Source organism: Ostrea edulis, chromosome 2 (genome assembly GCF_947568905.1).
Source record: "Ostrea edulis chromosome 2, xbOstEdul1.1, whole genome shotgun sequence".
NCBI lineage: Eukaryota > Metazoa > Mollusca > Bivalvia > Ostreida > Ostreidae > Ostrea > Ostrea edulis.
Genome location: NC_079165.1, coordinates 4,794,700 through 4,812,616, shown reverse-complemented (window position 1 = coordinate 4,812,616; position 17,917 = coordinate 4,794,700). Strand labels below are relative to the sequence as shown.

General features: G+C 37.8%; 1 protein-coding gene and 2 long non-coding RNA genes across 5 annotated transcripts; 2 read left to right on the top strand and 1 right to left on the bottom strand.

Moving 5' to 3' along the window:
* The first annotated feature begins 767 nt into the window (after positions 1 to 767).
* LOC130052429 (uncharacterized) lies at positions 768 to 3,556 on the top strand. Its single transcript, XR_008800779.1, has 3 exons — positions 768 to 1,168; positions 1,876 to 2,016; positions 2,661 to 3,556. It is a non-coding gene; the product is annotated as an uncharacterized LOC130052429 (long non-coding RNA).
* A 2,809-nt stretch (positions 3,557 to 6,365) lies between these two features.
* On the bottom strand, positions 6,366 to 15,630 carry LOC125680423 (uncharacterized). Of its 3 annotated transcripts, none has more exons than XM_056157388.1 (2): positions 15,613 to 15,630; positions 6,366 to 8,486 (listed from the first exon to the last, which is right to left on the bottom strand). In XM_056157388.1, the coding sequence occupies exon 2, from the start codon at positions 8,474 to 8,476 to the stop codon at positions 7,550 to 7,552; it is 927 nt and encodes a 308-aa protein (XP_056013363.1). In that variant the 5' UTR covers positions 8,477 to 8,486; positions 15,613 to 15,630; the 3' UTR covers positions 6,366 to 7,549. The 3 variants fall into 3 exon arrangements, with proteins under 3 accessions (XP_056013363.1, XP_048775966.1, XP_048775968.1); XM_048920009.2 differs by lacking the exon at positions 15,613 to 15,630 and adding an exon at positions 11,325 to 11,667; XM_048920011.2 differs by lacking the exon at positions 15,613 to 15,630 and adding an exon at positions 11,037 to 11,311.
* On the top strand, positions 10,643 to 17,297 carry LOC130052428 (uncharacterized). Its single transcript, XR_008800778.1, has 2 exons — positions 10,643 to 11,103; positions 16,671 to 17,297. It is a non-coding gene; the product is annotated as an uncharacterized LOC130052428 (long non-coding RNA).
* Positions 17,298 to 17,917: the final 620 nt, after the last annotated feature.

Sequence of the window (17,917 nt, the reverse complement as noted above, 5' to 3'; positions counted from 1 at the left end):
TGCAATATTAGCACAGCTTGTCATATTTGTCGTATTGACTAGTAGTGGGTGCAATATTAGCACAGCATTAACATCATTAGAATTGAATAGATTTGTGCATGAAATGCATGTACAAAGACTAATTGTATATATTACATTTGATATAATTCATATGTTGTAATCAGTGGCGGATTTAAGGGTGGGGGACGCAACCGGCGCGCGCGCCCCTAACTTTTTTTAATTTAAGTTAAATCGTGGTATCTTGTTTAGAACAATGTACTAAACGATAAAAGAAGCAATAATTTCTTCCACTCCCGGTGACAAAATCTTTTGATTTCTTCAATTACTTTATTGGGAGAACTTAATTTTTTCCAAAAACCCTTAGAATTTGCGTCATTTTATTAATTTCACCTTATGAAAAATGATGGAAAATAGTACAAATGACTAACTAGGAGACATATTTCAAGCCCTAAAAAATCTGTAAAATTCAGGGACTTCCGGGGGCTTCGCCCCCTGGGCCTCCCACCAGGGGCCTTATGGCGGCCCCTAGACCCGCTGCCTCATAAAGTGGCGCCCCCGTAACCGCAATTCCTGGATCCGCCCCTGGTAATTGATTGATTATGCTATATTTGTATGTGTTGTAATTAATAAATTAATTATACATTACATTTGAAATAATTTATAATTATCTGTTGTACAATGACTTATCATTACATGCTTCATCAAATCAAGTATTTAGTGGCATTATTATTATTTTTACTTTGAACATGTCCATTCGTCTATGTAAAGAAATCGAAATACTTTATCTGTCAGTCATGGTCCCATTGTGGGGAATAACATAAATATAACAAGCATAATTTGTGCAACATACATGTACATGGGGACAAATTAAAATACACAGCAACCCGTACAAGAAATACAGCAACTACAATTAAAAGACACAGCAACCCGAACAAGAAATACAAACACAGCACTGTTAACGCGACAGACCAATCTCACACCAGAGGGCGTATTACACTACGCGACAACACCTCTGTCAACGTCTGAATGTCAAGATTCGCTGTAAGACTTATTTCTACCTATTCACGGCTACCCATGTCCTAAATCATAATGTATCGGTTATGCAAGAAAATCCGTTTGGAGTGTTTCCGGTTATGAGTTAAAAGAGAACAACACGCCGCTTCGACAGGTAGGTAGATCTGAGTTTTTCTTGTTTATGATCAGTTAACCACTGTTGACAAAAATCGGGGAATGTAGTCAGCTGTAGAAATGATTAAAGTACACGAAATAACCACAATTACCCATATCTAAAGCGGCAAGACGACACGAGATGATTTTCCGAGAGCAGAAGGAGGTTGAATTTTGAAAATTTCTCACAACTCTCGATTGTCAGGGTCAATATCGGCTCAATCAGCTAACCAGTCGAAATAAGTTGACCACTCTAGGGACGATTTGTGCAAGTTAATATTAAAATATTCTACTATTTTGATGTTGGTGTTTGTATTTTGCCAAAATTTCTATCCAAACGGGTCAGGTAATGCTTTAGGGGATACGTTATGATTTAATGGATTGGTTAAGATTTAGAGGAAAATTTGGTTAATACACACCCCGCTGATGAATACAGTAATATTACGCACCTGAATGAGTTTGTAGTACGTGACGTAATTTAGATTAGTATCCATTCTGGATCTACATAACTTAGAATTTATTGAAATTAATTTTTTTATTTGTAACGAAGGTATTTGAAAAATATTAGTCGTGTTAGGGAGAAAAAGATTGATACTGTTTTTCGATTTGCGAATTCACCTCTATTCTTTTCCATGCAAAAAATGTATGAGCTGTAGATATTTTTCTTCAATGTACATGCATTGTACTCGTATTTGTATATTTATTCAGGAACATATTCAAAAAAACTAAATAAAGATGCTGCTTATTCGGAACCAAAGACGTGGCAATCAAGGCTAGACCCAGATAGTATGTCAACTGTATGTATAGTAGGTGCAGAGAATTGAAGAAGATAGAGTGTATCATTCTAAGGTGTGTATAAGCAACTTATTTATGACTATGTAGAAAATTAACGGATTATGTAAATGTCGAATACTTATGCATGACGTTTAATTGTCAAATACTTAGGTAACGCTTATGCTTTCTTGATGAAAGGTGAAGATAACGAACAGTGCAATCTCATAACTCCTATAAGCAATACAAAATAGAGAGTTGGGCAAACACGGACCCCTGGACACACCAGAGGTGGGATTAGGTGCCTAGGAGGAGTAAGCATCCCCCGTCAATCGGCTATACCCGCCGTGAGCCCCACATCCCGATCAGGCAAACGGAGTTATCCGCAGCCAAAATCAGTGTGCCAAAAACGGTCCACCAATCGCTACATGATGTTGCACAGAATATGTTGTTAGTTTGCATTTTCTGGTCTGGTACTTTACTTCAATTTCAGAACACCAAATGTTAAAGTCTATAATTAGTTCATATTAGAATATAGAAATCTATTGATTTCCTAGTAAAATAATTAAGGGCCATAGTCAGATTCCGGGGGAGGGGGGGGATACACTATATACATGTAGGTGTCGATCTTGTGTGAATTTACTCTTTAGGATGAATTTATAAGCATGGAAGCTATCATGATATGGTCTTGTGATTATGATAACGTTTTCTCTACTTCACAGGGACAATTTAGACAGAGATGCCTCCAAAAAAATGTATTTACCGAATGCACCAAATCGACATGCCAGAGAACAACCCATCAGGCAACATGATGGTTACAGAATAAACGACTCTAAGCTGTTGCAGCCAGAGACTTGGACTAAACTTTGATTACATGTCAGAATCTAATGTGTAATAAAAATACTAGTTCATTTTGAGCGTGGTAGAATAATTACTAAACTAACAAAAATGTACATTCGGAATACTCCTCATCTGACCAATGATATCAAACAAGTTGTTGTCACCATTTGGCGTCTTTTGTCCGCTGACTAAATTCCACATGAGAACCACTGAATGAAAATTAACCAAACGGGGTAGAGTTCTTCCAGAATTGCTGTTTCTCTAAATCAGATTCGTTTAGATGATTGTGAGAGTAGATGCCCTACAAAACCTACTTCTTTTTGAAAAATTATAAAACATTGCTATAAAACAAAGCAAACGTTTTCTCTCTAAACTGCTATTAAGAAAGGTACCTGCAATTTGATACCGGTTTTTTCTATGCAAAAAAATAACAGCCCGTAAAACAGGCCTTTGGGTGGGGTTAATCCAATTCATTTTGCCTTGGATTCATGGCCTTGATTTCTTGTTGCTACCCACCCTTTTTTGTGGGCAGGCAATATTTTTATGCTAGTCTTTTTACATATGTGTATGCAATAGGGGGTCATCTTGTTAGACCCCCTATCGGATGTTTTTATTTTGTGTATATATGTTCTCTTTCTCAATGTCAATTTTATAAATGTATGTAACAGGGGGTTATCTAGTCATTTGCAGCATATGATCTTAATTTTTACTTGGTTTTAATGACCCCCTGTACTGTATATACTTTTCGTCATTTACTAAATAAATGACATTTTCTATTCTCAAACTTGTTCTGTTTTGCCTGCTTTGAGTAAAAAACGAGTGCAGTCCACTTGGCTAGTGCTTTTGAGCTAAGGATCATAAAACATTATGTTGACACAAGCATCACTCGAAACATCCGTGTATACAAAGTGAAGTGTCTTACCTACTGTAACGTTTGCTTTGAAATGTTTTAGAAGAGAGCTTAAGAAGGGACAACTCTCAGATTGTAAATTGCTGATAAATCTGAACGGAAGTAGGTATAACCAGAGACCATACTCAAATAAGCTCTCTTTAATGTTAAATACCAAACAAAAACAACAAAAGCAAAACAAGTAAGTGACCGATGTCAATAAAGCTATGTTGAATTTTCATATGCAAAGTCGGTTTCCTCTTTTAATTGATGGTAAACTTTGTCGCATCCTTTATATTCACACCTGTGCTGAGTTCTTTCCATCTGTAAAATACAAAATAGAATAAATAGTGTATTGTATTGGGGTGGAAATGAAAACACTCAATGAATCTTTGCATAGAAACAGCTGAAGTTAGCGGTAAAAAAAACTTTAGTATAGTATCAGTACTTGTATTTTTGCATGTATTTTTTCCACAGGCACCTGAAGTATGGATATTACTCCCCCCCCCCCCCCACCCCCTTCATAATTTTTGTAGGGGGGGGGGTTCCAATAATTTCTCTGAAATGTGTGAATTCCCGGTCTATCTCATCCCTCTCTCGCTTCATGTAATGGTTTCACGCTTTTTGTAAGCTTTAGAGATTGGCCTTCTACCGGTATAATAAAACACAGACACTTGCTTCATCCATCAGTCCCCCCTCCTTAATAATACCACAGGCACTTGTTTCACAGGCACTTGTTTCATACATCATGAGTCCTCCCTCCTTATTAAGGAGGGGCACTCATGTATGAAACAAGTGCCTGTGGCATTATTAAGGAGGGGGGACTCATGTATGAAGCAAGTGCCTGTGGTATTATTAAGGAGGGGGGACTCGTGTATGAAACAAGTGCCTGTGGTATAAAAAGAGAAATTATTGCCACAAAAAAATTATCATAAAGGTGGGGGGGGGGTAGTAATATCCATACTTAAGGTGCATGTGTTTTTTGTAGAAAATGGGTCTAAGAAATAATTGACAAACAGTGTTCTTCGCACACAAAAAGTTTGCTTAATAAACACAGACGCAGTGTTACATGAAATACTACTTGGTTTTCAAATGTTTCCGGTACCGAGTAATATAAACTTAATCCTAGTCGCATGACGGTTGGTTTCTTGATAAACCAGATCATTGAAAATAGCAAAAAATTGGACACTACACGTTGCTTCCCTTTTGTAATAACAAATTATGCAGCGGGTGTGTATTAACCAAACTTTCCTCTAAATCATAACCAATCCATTAAATCATAACTTATCCCCTAAAGCATTACCTGACCCGTTTGGATAGAAATTTTGGCAAAATACAAACACCAACATCAAAAAAGTAGAATATTTTAATTTTAACTTGCACAAATCGTCCCTAGAGTGGTCAACTTATTTCGACTGGTTAGCTGATTGAGCCGATATTGACCCTGACAATCGAGAATTGTGAGAAATTTTCAAACTTCAACCTCCTTCTGCTCTCGGAAAATCATCTCGTGTCGTCTTGCCGCTTTAGATATGGGTAATTGTGGTCTCGTGTACTTTAATCATTTCTACAGCTGACTACATTCCCCGATTTTTGTCAACAGTGGTTAAATGATCATAAACAAGAAAAACTCAGATCTACCTACCTGTCGAAGCGGCGTGTTGTTCTCTTTTAACTCATAACCGGAAACACTCCAAACGAATTTTCTTTCATAACCGATACATTATGATTTAGGACATGGGTAGCCGTGCTATTGCATTATAAAGTATGATTTTACAAGTTTTAGTGTTAAGCTTAAAATCTTACAGTAAGTTCACAAAAACAACGAATTCCATGATTATTCTAGTATTATTGGATGAATGAATGAATGAATGAATATTTATATAAAACCTTTTAATTCGCTTAGGTGTCTCATATTTACCAGCTTCTGCGTTTATAAAATTCAGACAAGTGTTTGATTTGCTTAGATATGATCATTACAGTTTGATATGCTAAGTTAGTTTCAGTACGTTTTGATATGATTTTTAGACTAGTGGAGCATATTGGGAACGATAACTCTGGGTAGAGATTGGCGACAGACGTGATGAAATAATTTGCATTATCTCCCTTTGACCGAGGAAGCCTTAGAACCACTACATTGGGGATATATTTCATAGTTAAACAAGCATGTTGATAGCTGCTCACCTACAGAAAATATCGAGGGACGATGCTTTAAGATATACCTGTTTCAGCTGTTACAGATTGTCTAGGCAGCATTCCATCTGAACAGTAATTCCAATCAAAAAACCTCAGTGATATTAATTGTATCAATAAATTAAATATAGCGGAACTCCAGCATATCTAGAAATGTCCCTGCTGCCTCAAAATCGCACAATTGGCAGCATAGTTTGTTGTACATGTGGAGTTATTTATAATTCATGATTATTACACCCTCGTTGAATCTCATAAATTGCATTAAATAGTGGTATTGGTCTTATATATTATTAATCTGGTGTATTACAGTATATCACCTGGCTATCTGTACAGCCAAATGGTGCATGTGTCAATATAACATTACGCACAGATGATCCAGCATCTAACTTAGAATCGAATAGTCACACGGTTTGAAACGTGACGGACAAGTCCGTTTTAGTTCCGGTGGAATTGTCTATTTGATACAGAGAAAAGCATTCTCCTATAGAAAAAAAAGTTAGTACAATTATTTTCTCATATTTTTATTTAGCTTGATGTTGTATACAAACAGTGCTAAATAAATGGAAAACTGAATAGAAATTTACAAAAAAAGTTCAAATTCATTCACACATATAAAAGTTACACCCCCACCCACCCAAAAAGTATATATAACATACAAAAATACAATATGTGAAGCAAGGGCAATATGTAGACACTAAGGATAGCTGTTCATTCGATTTAATTGGAGGCAAATCATATAATGGCCCATGTCCAAAATAATCGGATCGTGTTATCCACTATCAACGTTTTTTATTCGAAGAGGAGATCTTTGATAGTAAGATTCGTCATTAACTTTTCTGGGATATTTGATTCCAGTACATTTACAACCTCTGAAGTCGATGATTAGTGATATATCGTATGTATAGGTGTAGATGGTGTATGAAGCTCACGTGTTTATTGTATGGGCGTGACTATCATTGATTGACAGGAATTGTCCTTTTGTTAATGTGAATGTTAGATGGAACAATAAAACCTCATATCATAAAAGAATAGTTATTATTGATGGTCCCGGCGGTTTAAGTTTTGTTGTTAAATGCGATGATGATGCTGATGATGGTGGTGTGGTGGAGGTGTCTCCTACCTTGGTCACTGGGAACGTTTTTGTTTTTACTGAACTTGATCGTGAATATGAAAATGGTACATCCCGGTTTCCCAATTGACAATAGAGTGATCAAGTCCAGGTCAAACTTCCGCCAGAGTTCACACAAACCAAATCTCTACATTATACGAAAATCTTGGAAAGATCATTAAAATCAGTTTTCTATTACAATGCATACCAAGAAGGTGTGCACACTCTTTAAATTAACAATTTTTACATCTACAATGAACGAGTGATGAATTGTGTATGGGATAAAATTTTAACCCAGTTGGCTTTCCATAGTATTAACGAGTATTATGGGACAAAACTACAGTCACTCTTAATACAGCCTGTCCTAATTTTGACAGATCAACTATAAACTATGACAGGATTCCTTTCCATTTTCTTCAGTCACCATTTCATTACGCAGCAGTGAAACTGTACATGTACATGTATGTAGTATGTATATATCCGAATAATCCCCCGTTTTTATATTTCATCACTACATGTTGGATATAATCCTAGTTTATACACAATACAGGTTGAATGGGACTTTAAATACAACCAATATCTCATTGCTTATCATCTTTGGTAGATTCGTCCTCCTCATATGAATACGAAGGAATCCTTTCGGAATGTACCTCAACGTGTTGGTTTTTCCACGACATGCTTTTACACGTGCCACGCGAGTATAGTATAACTTTATGACGCTTGCGGGGAGTACTCCTCGATTTATCGAGATACTCCAATTTCTCCACATTGGGATTCGTTTCCACAAGTTTGTAGAATACATCCAGCAAATCAGGTACGCCCACGATGTGCACTAGTTTGTCGTCCGACACCCTTCGGATCGCTATCAAGAGTTCTTTCCCGTCTATCACTTTCATTGTGGTTTTGACCTCGAAGTCCGCCACGGAGTTCCGCTCTGACACGTGGACTTTGGCCTCGGCCCTATGTCCTTTCCGGACGTTAATTTTCGTGTCCACCGTCCAAGACGTGGTGGTCTCAAAAGTCTCCGTCTCGGTTTTTGTAACGGACAGTGACCCACTCAGACCCGCGCCGACCGTCACTAGGTCTCCTGGGACGCTTATTTCAAGGCTACACTCCCCTCCTTTTGTGTAGTTCTCCTGAAGCTCTACAGTCGTGGAGTTTGTGGTGTCTCTGGTGGAACTGAAATTATATTCCTGATCCATCGGGGTCCTATTTTCATAGTCGGACTGATACAGAATAACGTCTTTTGATGCTTTTGGACTTCCCTTAACATCGCTCACTTCAGAAACGGAAATTTCGGCGGGTGTGACGTCGACTACATCCGGTCTCTCTTCGAATCTTGTTGTTTCGTGTTTGAATTCAATATACCCCCAACGCACATCGATATAGAATTTAGAACGCCTGTTGAACATGCGGCTGAAGACGTTTCTGGTATCATTAAATCGCCTCCAAGCATATTCCTCAAATAAATCTTGCAAGTTCAATTTAAAGTCGTTCTTAGTTGCCATGGTGGACCCACTATTGGGAAAAAAAATCAAATTTTTAGTCATGTTAGAAGGCATTTCACATTGGAAAGTAATGAAACTCTAGATCTGCAAAGAAAAGCGGTCATTTTGTCTTCTTGTTTTTTCTGCATCGAATAGTATTTTGACTTAAATATACGAAGTTTCAATTTATAAAGAAAAATACATGTATACAATACATCGACAAAACACAATGAAAAATATGGAAAAAAAATGGAATAGATTGATTTTCTGAAATCGCCACTATGTTTCGAAATTCCTTTTTAATGATTCACGATTTTACCCAAAATTTTGTTTTTCACTTTTAATGATCAAAATCTACTGTCTAATATGTTTGAAAGATTTCACATGAAAATTAAGGTTATACATCATCACAGAAGCTCATTTTAGAGAGTTTATTATTTGTTTTGTAAACAAAGATTGCGATATGTTATTGTTTACGGAATTTTCAAAAGAAATGGATATCGATCTAAGTATTATTATATCTTTCATGTTTCAAGCATATTTGGGGTGAAAAGTGTCATCTAAAAGTTAAAATTTGTGACTATGCAAAATTAAGATGCATTATATTACAAAATCAATATTTCACTTGTTTGTTTGTTTACATAAAAAGACTCGAGTCTTTGTTTACATAACACATATTTAAGGCTAAAATATTGCTTTCATTCATGCATTCAGAAGGTCAAAATTTTGGCTGTCAACATTAAATGAGTTATATTTCTAATGTTTAACATCAAAAATGAAAAATATTTCTATCAAAAATCGTGAACCAGTCCCTTTAAATTCCTGCAGCATCTGTGTTCTGAATATCCAGCGAGTGGAACAGACGGAAGCATCTCCAATGTTAAACAGTTTACACTGTCTGAACAAATATTTCATTTGATTCCTATCCCCCTAATCCTAACAGCGAACCCCTTGATGCTAATGCCTCTAGATCGATTCAGCGTTCATCAACGAAACGTGTCAGTAATAACAAAAACTCATTAAGAAAATTGATGAAGGGAGAGAAAGTGTGCATCTCTGATGATAAGAAATATCTCTATTCTGGCTGCATATAAATCAACGATTACGCTCATTTTTACTGAATTTTACTGGAGGGGTTAACATAGAACACGGGATAAAAAAACACAACACCATGGATGGTGTGAGAAATGTCTACATATTACTCATGAGCGAGAAAATAAAAGAAATAGAAAAACAATGAAATAAAATGTTGATCTGTAATAGTACAGTAAAATATTTAGGGAGAACCAGTCTAGCGATGAGGGACTATTTAACTTGCTGTAAATTAAGTGTACTCGTGAAGATGTTTACGTCCGTGAGTGAATATCTATGACCTCCAGGGCAACTGTTGTATATCTAGATCATGAACTTTTCCCGGGGGACTCCATTCATCCCGAGAAGAATGTTGGTATTTTTGGGCCACCATCACAAAGTGATCCGAGAGTATTTCATTATTCTAGATAAATTACAGTCATTGGGTTTAAAGAAGTGATCGTCTTCAAGTTTCCTATTTTTACAGGTTTGTTTATGGTCCGTTTAATCCTCTTTGAAAACCTGCGATCTTAACCGTGTTTAAACCTTATCTACCTATCTTAGTGTACCCATTTGTATTCAATTATCATCAAAAGTGTCAAATAATGTTATAATTATATTGATTTCATTTAAAGAACTTGGATCATCTACAGTAGATGAAATAAATATCAGCATTGTGGGTTTTATGATAAAGAGTTTAAAAATTCAAAACATGATATAAATATTACTTAAGATAATGAATTGCCAGGCGTGAGCTCTAAAACCACTGCATCTTAGCACGTGGCCACCAGAAGTTTTGAGAAAACACGGATGTTTCCGCGCCAAAACATTTCAGTCAGTTAATGATTCAATTTCTGTATCAGTAAATTTATATTAAAAGATACACCGAGTTTTTAATTTCCAGACCCAGAGATTACGCCAACATACTGCTTTACCTTTCAACGTGTGTATCAGAAGTTTTAAATATCGACTCTTGAGATATTTATCTTATCCGATTAAATTCCACCTCCAACACAGGCTTTGTTTGGTCATCTCTTTGAAATTCTACATTAAACTTGTAGATCTGCAATTCATTGTTAGAAGAAGTATATAGTGACCTTTATTAAAATCCGCGAGATTCTAACAATAACACATGAAAATGATATCAGGATCACAAACGTCGACGGCTGTTAAAGTGATCGATATACGGTTTGTGATGGTTCCAGTCAAATGGCGATCTTAGTGGGCCCTATATGTGGGAGATATGTATATTTCATCGATGAGATCAACACATTAATGTCAAAAGCACATCAATTGTGAAATAATACGTTGAGCAGAAAAATTTGATGTCGACTAGAATTTTGTCGGGTTAGGAAGGATATGGTGTGTAGTGTGCGGTTTACATTCACTTCCTTCTAGTTTTGGAAAATGTAAATAAAAGTACGAAAGTGAAATTTCATAGAGATGAATTACATGTTGAAAAAGACGGTTGAAAACAGAAATTAGATAGTTAGTGCAAAGACTTCTGTACCTTTTCAAAATGGCGGAATCTGCTGAACATAATTATGGTGTTGGAATTCTGTCCATTTTCTATCCAGGTAATTGATATGATTTTATATTTTTTATGTAATTAGTTATGTTTAGTAAAACCTATAATGACATCATTTTTAAAAGAAAATGAAAATTAAATATCATCTCTTGTATATATTGTTTTTCTTTTAGCATCCTACTTTCCCCCTCTGCATTCATTTATGGTTACATAGACAATAATTTTATATCATTAATAAATACAATGAATGATTAAAAAAAAAAGACTTACACTTTGCACATGAAATCCAAAGAACGAGAAAAATTTTCCTTACGGGCGTTGGTCAACAAGTTAGCCGTAAATTCATTGGATAAAAAAAAATCACGTGACTGATTGTAGGTAATGAAAATTTACATTGGGAGTGTTCATATTATGCAGCAACATATGCAGCATTGGGAAAATAGACCCAAATTTTCTACTAGTGATAGCGCGTTTAGATTTTGATTTAAATCAAAACTAAAGATGCATCTCAGAGAAGGATGTCGCCCGTTAGTAGTATTTTAGGGCAGGAGAATTAGATTAGTATTGAACAAAGCCTGCCGCAGTGGTGAACTGTGATATCACGTGATCTATCGGAAAACAAATTGATCAGTGATCCCGTATCTTCCTCGTATAGACGACACATTTTATGAAATACAAAAGCCATTTAAAGTAAAACAAAGTGAATGCATTAGACTAACATATTTACACGGTTAATTTGGTACGTATTTGTATGTGTTGATTTGGGACAAATTCAATTTTGTATGTATTTACACGTGTTAATTTGGTACGTATTTACACGGTTAATTTGGTACGTATTTACATGTGCTGATTTGGTATAAAGTACACCCACGTTGTACAGAATTATGAATGAGTGTTTATTTATATACATATGTATATATTGTTTTTTAAAGTGTTATTCATATGAGTGGATATTGGTAATTGTACAAGTTTATGAAAGCGTATCCCATGCACCGCTGTAATCTTCATAAATTGAACGGCTTTTTTGTACAACTAAAGCTAATGTTGGTATATACAGAAGTGTATACATATCAGATTGTGTTTGAACGTATTTTATTGTCATGCAATCACAACAGTATCAGGTACGAGTTCTGGAAACTTATACCGCCATCTCCCAATATACATATGCATTAATAAAAGAATTGGCTTTATGACCATGACCTGACCTAGGGTGTGTTAAATTTACCTAGAGAAGCCATTGTGCTAAAATAAACTTAATATACAGCACAACCAGCCGCAAGACATCTGACCTACTACCCGAATTGAATAGTGACCTTAACCTAATATCTGAATAGACCAGTAGGTGTGTCGAAGCTTAACTGGCTGCCCTGTAATCCCTCATAGGCTGCTTAGCAGCTGCAATGACAAGAGTGATACAAGTTTAATATTTATTAATTGGATCAGAAACAGGATGCAAATTTACATATATGGTAGAAAGGGTCGCATGCAAACTTTTTGTGGGGAACTGGGGAGGCGGCCAGTGTGCCAGTTTGACTACCAAAGTAGGGGCAACACAGGGGGCCCTATGTGGACATAGGTGCCCGAACCTGAACGAGTCCCCACGTTCTAAGGGAGGTAGAGATCTCTGCGCATCTCACCGGTCTCCTGCGTGCTACCTGGTTTAATTAGCAAGTGCGGAGCAAGCTTGTAGACCCTCCTACAGTTGTCGCAACATGCACCAGCCTGTAGCATCCCCTCCCTTAGTAGGAGGTGGATGTGGCCCCAGCTATGAACTAGCTGAGAGCCCCACGAATTAAACTTTAGCAACTTATGCAAGAAATTAGTATTTTCTATGAATATCCACTGATCCTTGACCTAGTTTAATGGTCGTCTGGAGGGTACACGTGAAATACCTGCCCCCTGCTTTAGTAATAGGTGGGAGGAGAGCCGGTTTTGGCGCAGAATTAGTGATCAACTACCCCAACGCACTCCCCAGTCCGCCACAGACATTGGAACAATGTCCCCCACAAAAATTGATATTTGTATGTTTGTTTCCTTTTTTCTTCATGCATACTTGAAATTGGCGGCACTTAAACAGTAGGGTGGGCGACGTGCACCCTCGTCGTCGCCCAGGGCCCGCAGGTGCGAGGGGAGAACATTTATCTCTACGTTCCCCTCTCCGAACCCCCTGTTCACTCTCAAGCAATGGTTACTAAGACCAAGTTATCACCAAATTGACACATTTCGGTAATCGCTCTCAACTTGAAGATTACCTGCATTTCCTGTAATTTTCGTGGGAATATTTAAAACTTTCAGGATTTCCGACCAGTAATTAGATTGAATTCTGAAGTTGATCATTGCAAAAAGTGTAACCTCGAAGGTAATAAATTAACAAGGTCATCTCAATTCTGCGGGGTGGGTGACGTGCACTCTCGTCCGTCACCCAGGCCCCCTGGAGGCACTATGGGAGAGCATTTATCTCTATGCTACTCCCTTCGAACCCCCTTGCGTACTCTCAAGCAATGGTGACTTAACCAAGAGGTCACTGGTATCACCGAATTGACACATTTTGATAGTGATTGTGAAAGTTGTGAATTATTTAAATTTCCTGGATTTTTCAAGGGAATAGCTAAAACTTCAGGATTCCTGACCAAAATTAGACTGAATTCTGAAATGACCATTTCAAAATGTGTAATCTCAAAGGTGACGTAAGATTAACAACAAAGTGGTCGCAGTTCAGGCGGACTATAAGACTTGTCAGCTCTTGAATAACTCCTATGATGGAAAGCAAAAATTTGACAAAATTTCCTAACACCAATTTAGCAAACCATCTCCCAGTCCTACTGGAGGAAAATTACGCCCCATAACTGAAACTGGTATACCTCTAAAGGATTCCGATTGATTCTGAAGAGTTTCAGCAGAAAATTCGAGAATAATTTTGAATTCCGTCAAAAAAGATCTAACTACAAGTCCCAAATACTTCCGTAAAAACTAAGGTAACGATAGCAGAATGGCACATTGCTAAATACCATTTTCGACGATTCCTAAGATAAAACAATAAACTGTAATGGATCAAACTTGTTCGACTGGAAATTCCTCATAAATTCGTCAAACTAATCCAAACGTTCCAGAGCCAGTGAGAATTAACCCAAACTCAGCTAAGAATTAAAATTAAGACCGATTACTCGAGCCAAAATACGAAAATGACCCAGCCCATTAACACCCCTAAGCCTCTACCCTCAAAGCCACGCCTCCTCGGGAAAAGTTGGATAACAAAACATAACACTTCCTGGCGTGGGTTCTCAACTGCTGGAACCATACAAACTCCAATAAATGCCTATTGAATGAATTATGGAAAGAAAAATTCAACGCCGAATACATCTGAGACAAAACCAGTCAATTATTTACATGAAAATGGAATGGAGTGTGATTGACTTAATAACTTTTGGTTAGGCTTGACATTGAGAATAAACAACAACGAGCCGATCAACAATCTGCAAGTCCCAACTTAAATTGAGATTGTGGACAATTATCGGAAACAAAAACTGCAATTAAATGCAACTAATGATATGGAACTAGGGTCTCTGTGCTATGAAAATTGCTAAATATCCAAAGAACGACAAGGTGAGAATATACTGCGACTCGTACGCTGTGATGCTGGTTCTAGCACAAACCTGAAACGTGTGTACGAAATAGCATATAGCGCTCCACGTCACGTACGTTGTCGGAATCATCTGTAAACTACATAAAATAAAAAGAGGCAAATTGCTGAAATAGCAAGAATACCACGTAATTGCATAGGGATGTTAATAATAGATAAGTACTATGAAGTTAATAACTCTGCGTAAATTGACCGGTGAGGTCCTTGGTACCTAAAATTATGATCGTGCGTAGTAAAAACCCGTGAACCCCTGTGACCGTGAATAGCAATGCCTACCCTGAAACTTGGGCCCAATAATGCCTAGCAAGTAAACCTAGCGAGATAATGTAGTGGTTGGCCACATTGCAAATTGAACCTCGTGGTAGGTTGAGGTCCGAGACCCTGGTCTATGCAGTGCCAGCATGGCACAATCAGGTATACCTGAACGTTATCCAGGTTCATCTGTGTATGACATGTAATTGAATAAATACAAGTAACGCGACATAATGAACTGATTACAGAATGGGACGAATTAAGAGTAAGCAAGCCTTGGAATTTGTAGCATGATCTGACTACATGTATCTGGTGCCCTTGCTTGACCGACTCGCTAGCCATGCTTATGAAAAGTCATGAAACCTACGTTAACCAAGCACCTTGAATCATGAATGGCATTTTGGCCAAATAGATACAATCAAAATTGTGCCATAGGTTTGCCATTGGGATACATAATAATAGAGCACCGGCAATGCTAGGTATATTAGGTGGTGTAGGACATGACCAGGATATGAATTTACATATGGCGGCTGCCAGAAGATACATACAGAAACTAACTCTGAGTATGGTATCGCCCTATGAGCTATGTTGTGCGAGTGCTTTACGACAGCCGGTAGAATTTGAACTAAAAATATTAAGGAATATCAAATAAATGCAGCGACTCACCATGTTGACCTTGAGAAGGGATGGTAGCCTTCGTCAGAGATTAGACGACTATTGCCGGCTGAATAGGTACCTCCTGCCTTCAGGGGAGGGGGAGGACCAGCGTTATCGTGCTTCACTGCCTGGCTGGTATGCCGTCCTTGTCTCGAGCTCCAGTCCCGTGGAGATCCCGGTTAGAAAGGTCCGTGTGTGGTGGCACGATGAAAATCGCTCCCCACAAAGCGAACGAGCACAGGCCAAAATTTGGAAACCCATCGCCGACACTGGTGACGATTCTATTCAGGTTGACCTTGAGAAAGGCTAGTAGCATTCGACCGGGATTAAACCTCCATCACCGGCTGAATGGGTACCTCCTGCATTTAAAAGAGGGGGGTGACCATAATGTTGCCGTGCTTCACTGCCTTACCCTCCTAGTCTCGGACTAAAGTCCTGTGGGGATCCAGGATAGAAAGGTCCACAGCACCCATCGCAGTTGTAACAGGTCGTCAAATTAAACCGCGGGTCCGAGTCACAGGTGGCACGATAAAAATCGCTGGGGCTCCCCGCTAAGTGGCCGAGAAAACGCCTAACTCAGGCCAAAGTTTAGCAACCCATCGCCGACAGTGGTGACGATTCCATTGTTGGAAGAGATGTTTTATTGTATTGCTTATAGGAATGATAGGTCACAGTTCGTTATCTTCACCATGGACAAAACAAATCAAAATCCAATCGATCGGTATGATTGTTTGGCTGCGTATACGATTGCACGATGTTAATAAATTAGCTCGATGGCAATGGATTGTCATTAACTCGTTCCCCGTTAGGCGGAATTGTAAGAGGCAAGATAGTTCGAACCAGGTTTATTTCGTAAACGATACGAACTGTATTAGCCAATCTTAATTAATTGTGGACTATTTGATATGTATCAAATAATCTTGATTGTGTATATTGGAAGATGGCGGTGACGTTAAGATTAAACTTGAATATGAGTATACTAGGAAATGTTCAATATGATTGGACAAGTACATCTTGCAATAATTTTATATATTGATGGTACGTGTAGATTGACGTGCATTTTTCAGATCAAAGATGAAGTCGACAGTTTTGTTTAATGCGAAATCAACAGAGATTATCCTTACCAAGAGAAGCTCTGAATGACTTATATCTGCCATCTCTGCACTTGATACAAAGACAGAAACAGTATGCATTTATTGCATGATAATGAGGACGATATGAAGACCTATTTATCCAAGGAAATTATATTCCCCGGGGGCAACGCTTCATATCTCCCAAACATTCGTCCAATAAATTGTTTATTATACCGACACAAAGTCAGGCTACAGATTGCGGAGGAAAACATTCACATGTAGCTGAGGTCGCCCTAACGATAGCACCATCAACATTTAAGAAGGACAATCATCTTGTGTTTCCTTTCTCCTTGAATGCAATGTCAAGATATCTTTTTGCACCTTACAAAGAATGATTTATTCACTTACGGGAAATGACTCGTATTTATTGTAACGTCACTCTGAATCGCATAGCTGGAAACATGATGATTTGTTGAAAGACAAGTATGACGATCACGTGACCATCTCGACCAATTAGATTCCCTTTCCCTAATGATTAAGAGGTATGGTAATCATAGTTGTTTCACGAGTACTTAAAGGTCTTTCCATGATTTTGCAGCGGATAAATCTTTTCATTCTCAATGTTTTTGTTTTTATCTTCGATATCCTTTACTAGTATAAGCTTTATGAAGAGCTAACGCGATTTATGAAATATTCAGGTATAAAACATAGCATGCAGTTCATGCTCTCATGTATTTTCAAAAATGAATTTCATTCTTGCATAGTTCTGTTGAAGTTTTGCATGTCTAATACTCTTAAACTTTGCTCCGAATGAAATATTAGAAGGGGGCAGGGGATAACACTGCTTCCGAAATTAAAGTGCGATGGTCCAAACTCATGGGCCAAAGTGCGATGGTGTGAGACCAATGTGCCATAGTGCGATGGTGTGACACGACAAAGTCCAATGGCACATACTAATGCTCTAAAGTGCGATGGAGTGACACACCGAAGTCTGTTGGTTTGTAATCGACAGTGTTCCGTGTGTTGTTTCACCAAAAGAAAAAAGAAACTGACGTTGCATTTTAACGGTATCATTTTTGCAACACGTTAAGAATGACATCACAATGATGTGACGTCACAAATGTTACTGAACCCCGCACCATCGGACTTTAACGTGACCATCGCACTTTGGCGTCCGTAACGTTAACAAACCATCGCACTTTGGCGCAGACCATCGCACTTTAGAGTCTTACAAATGTAAT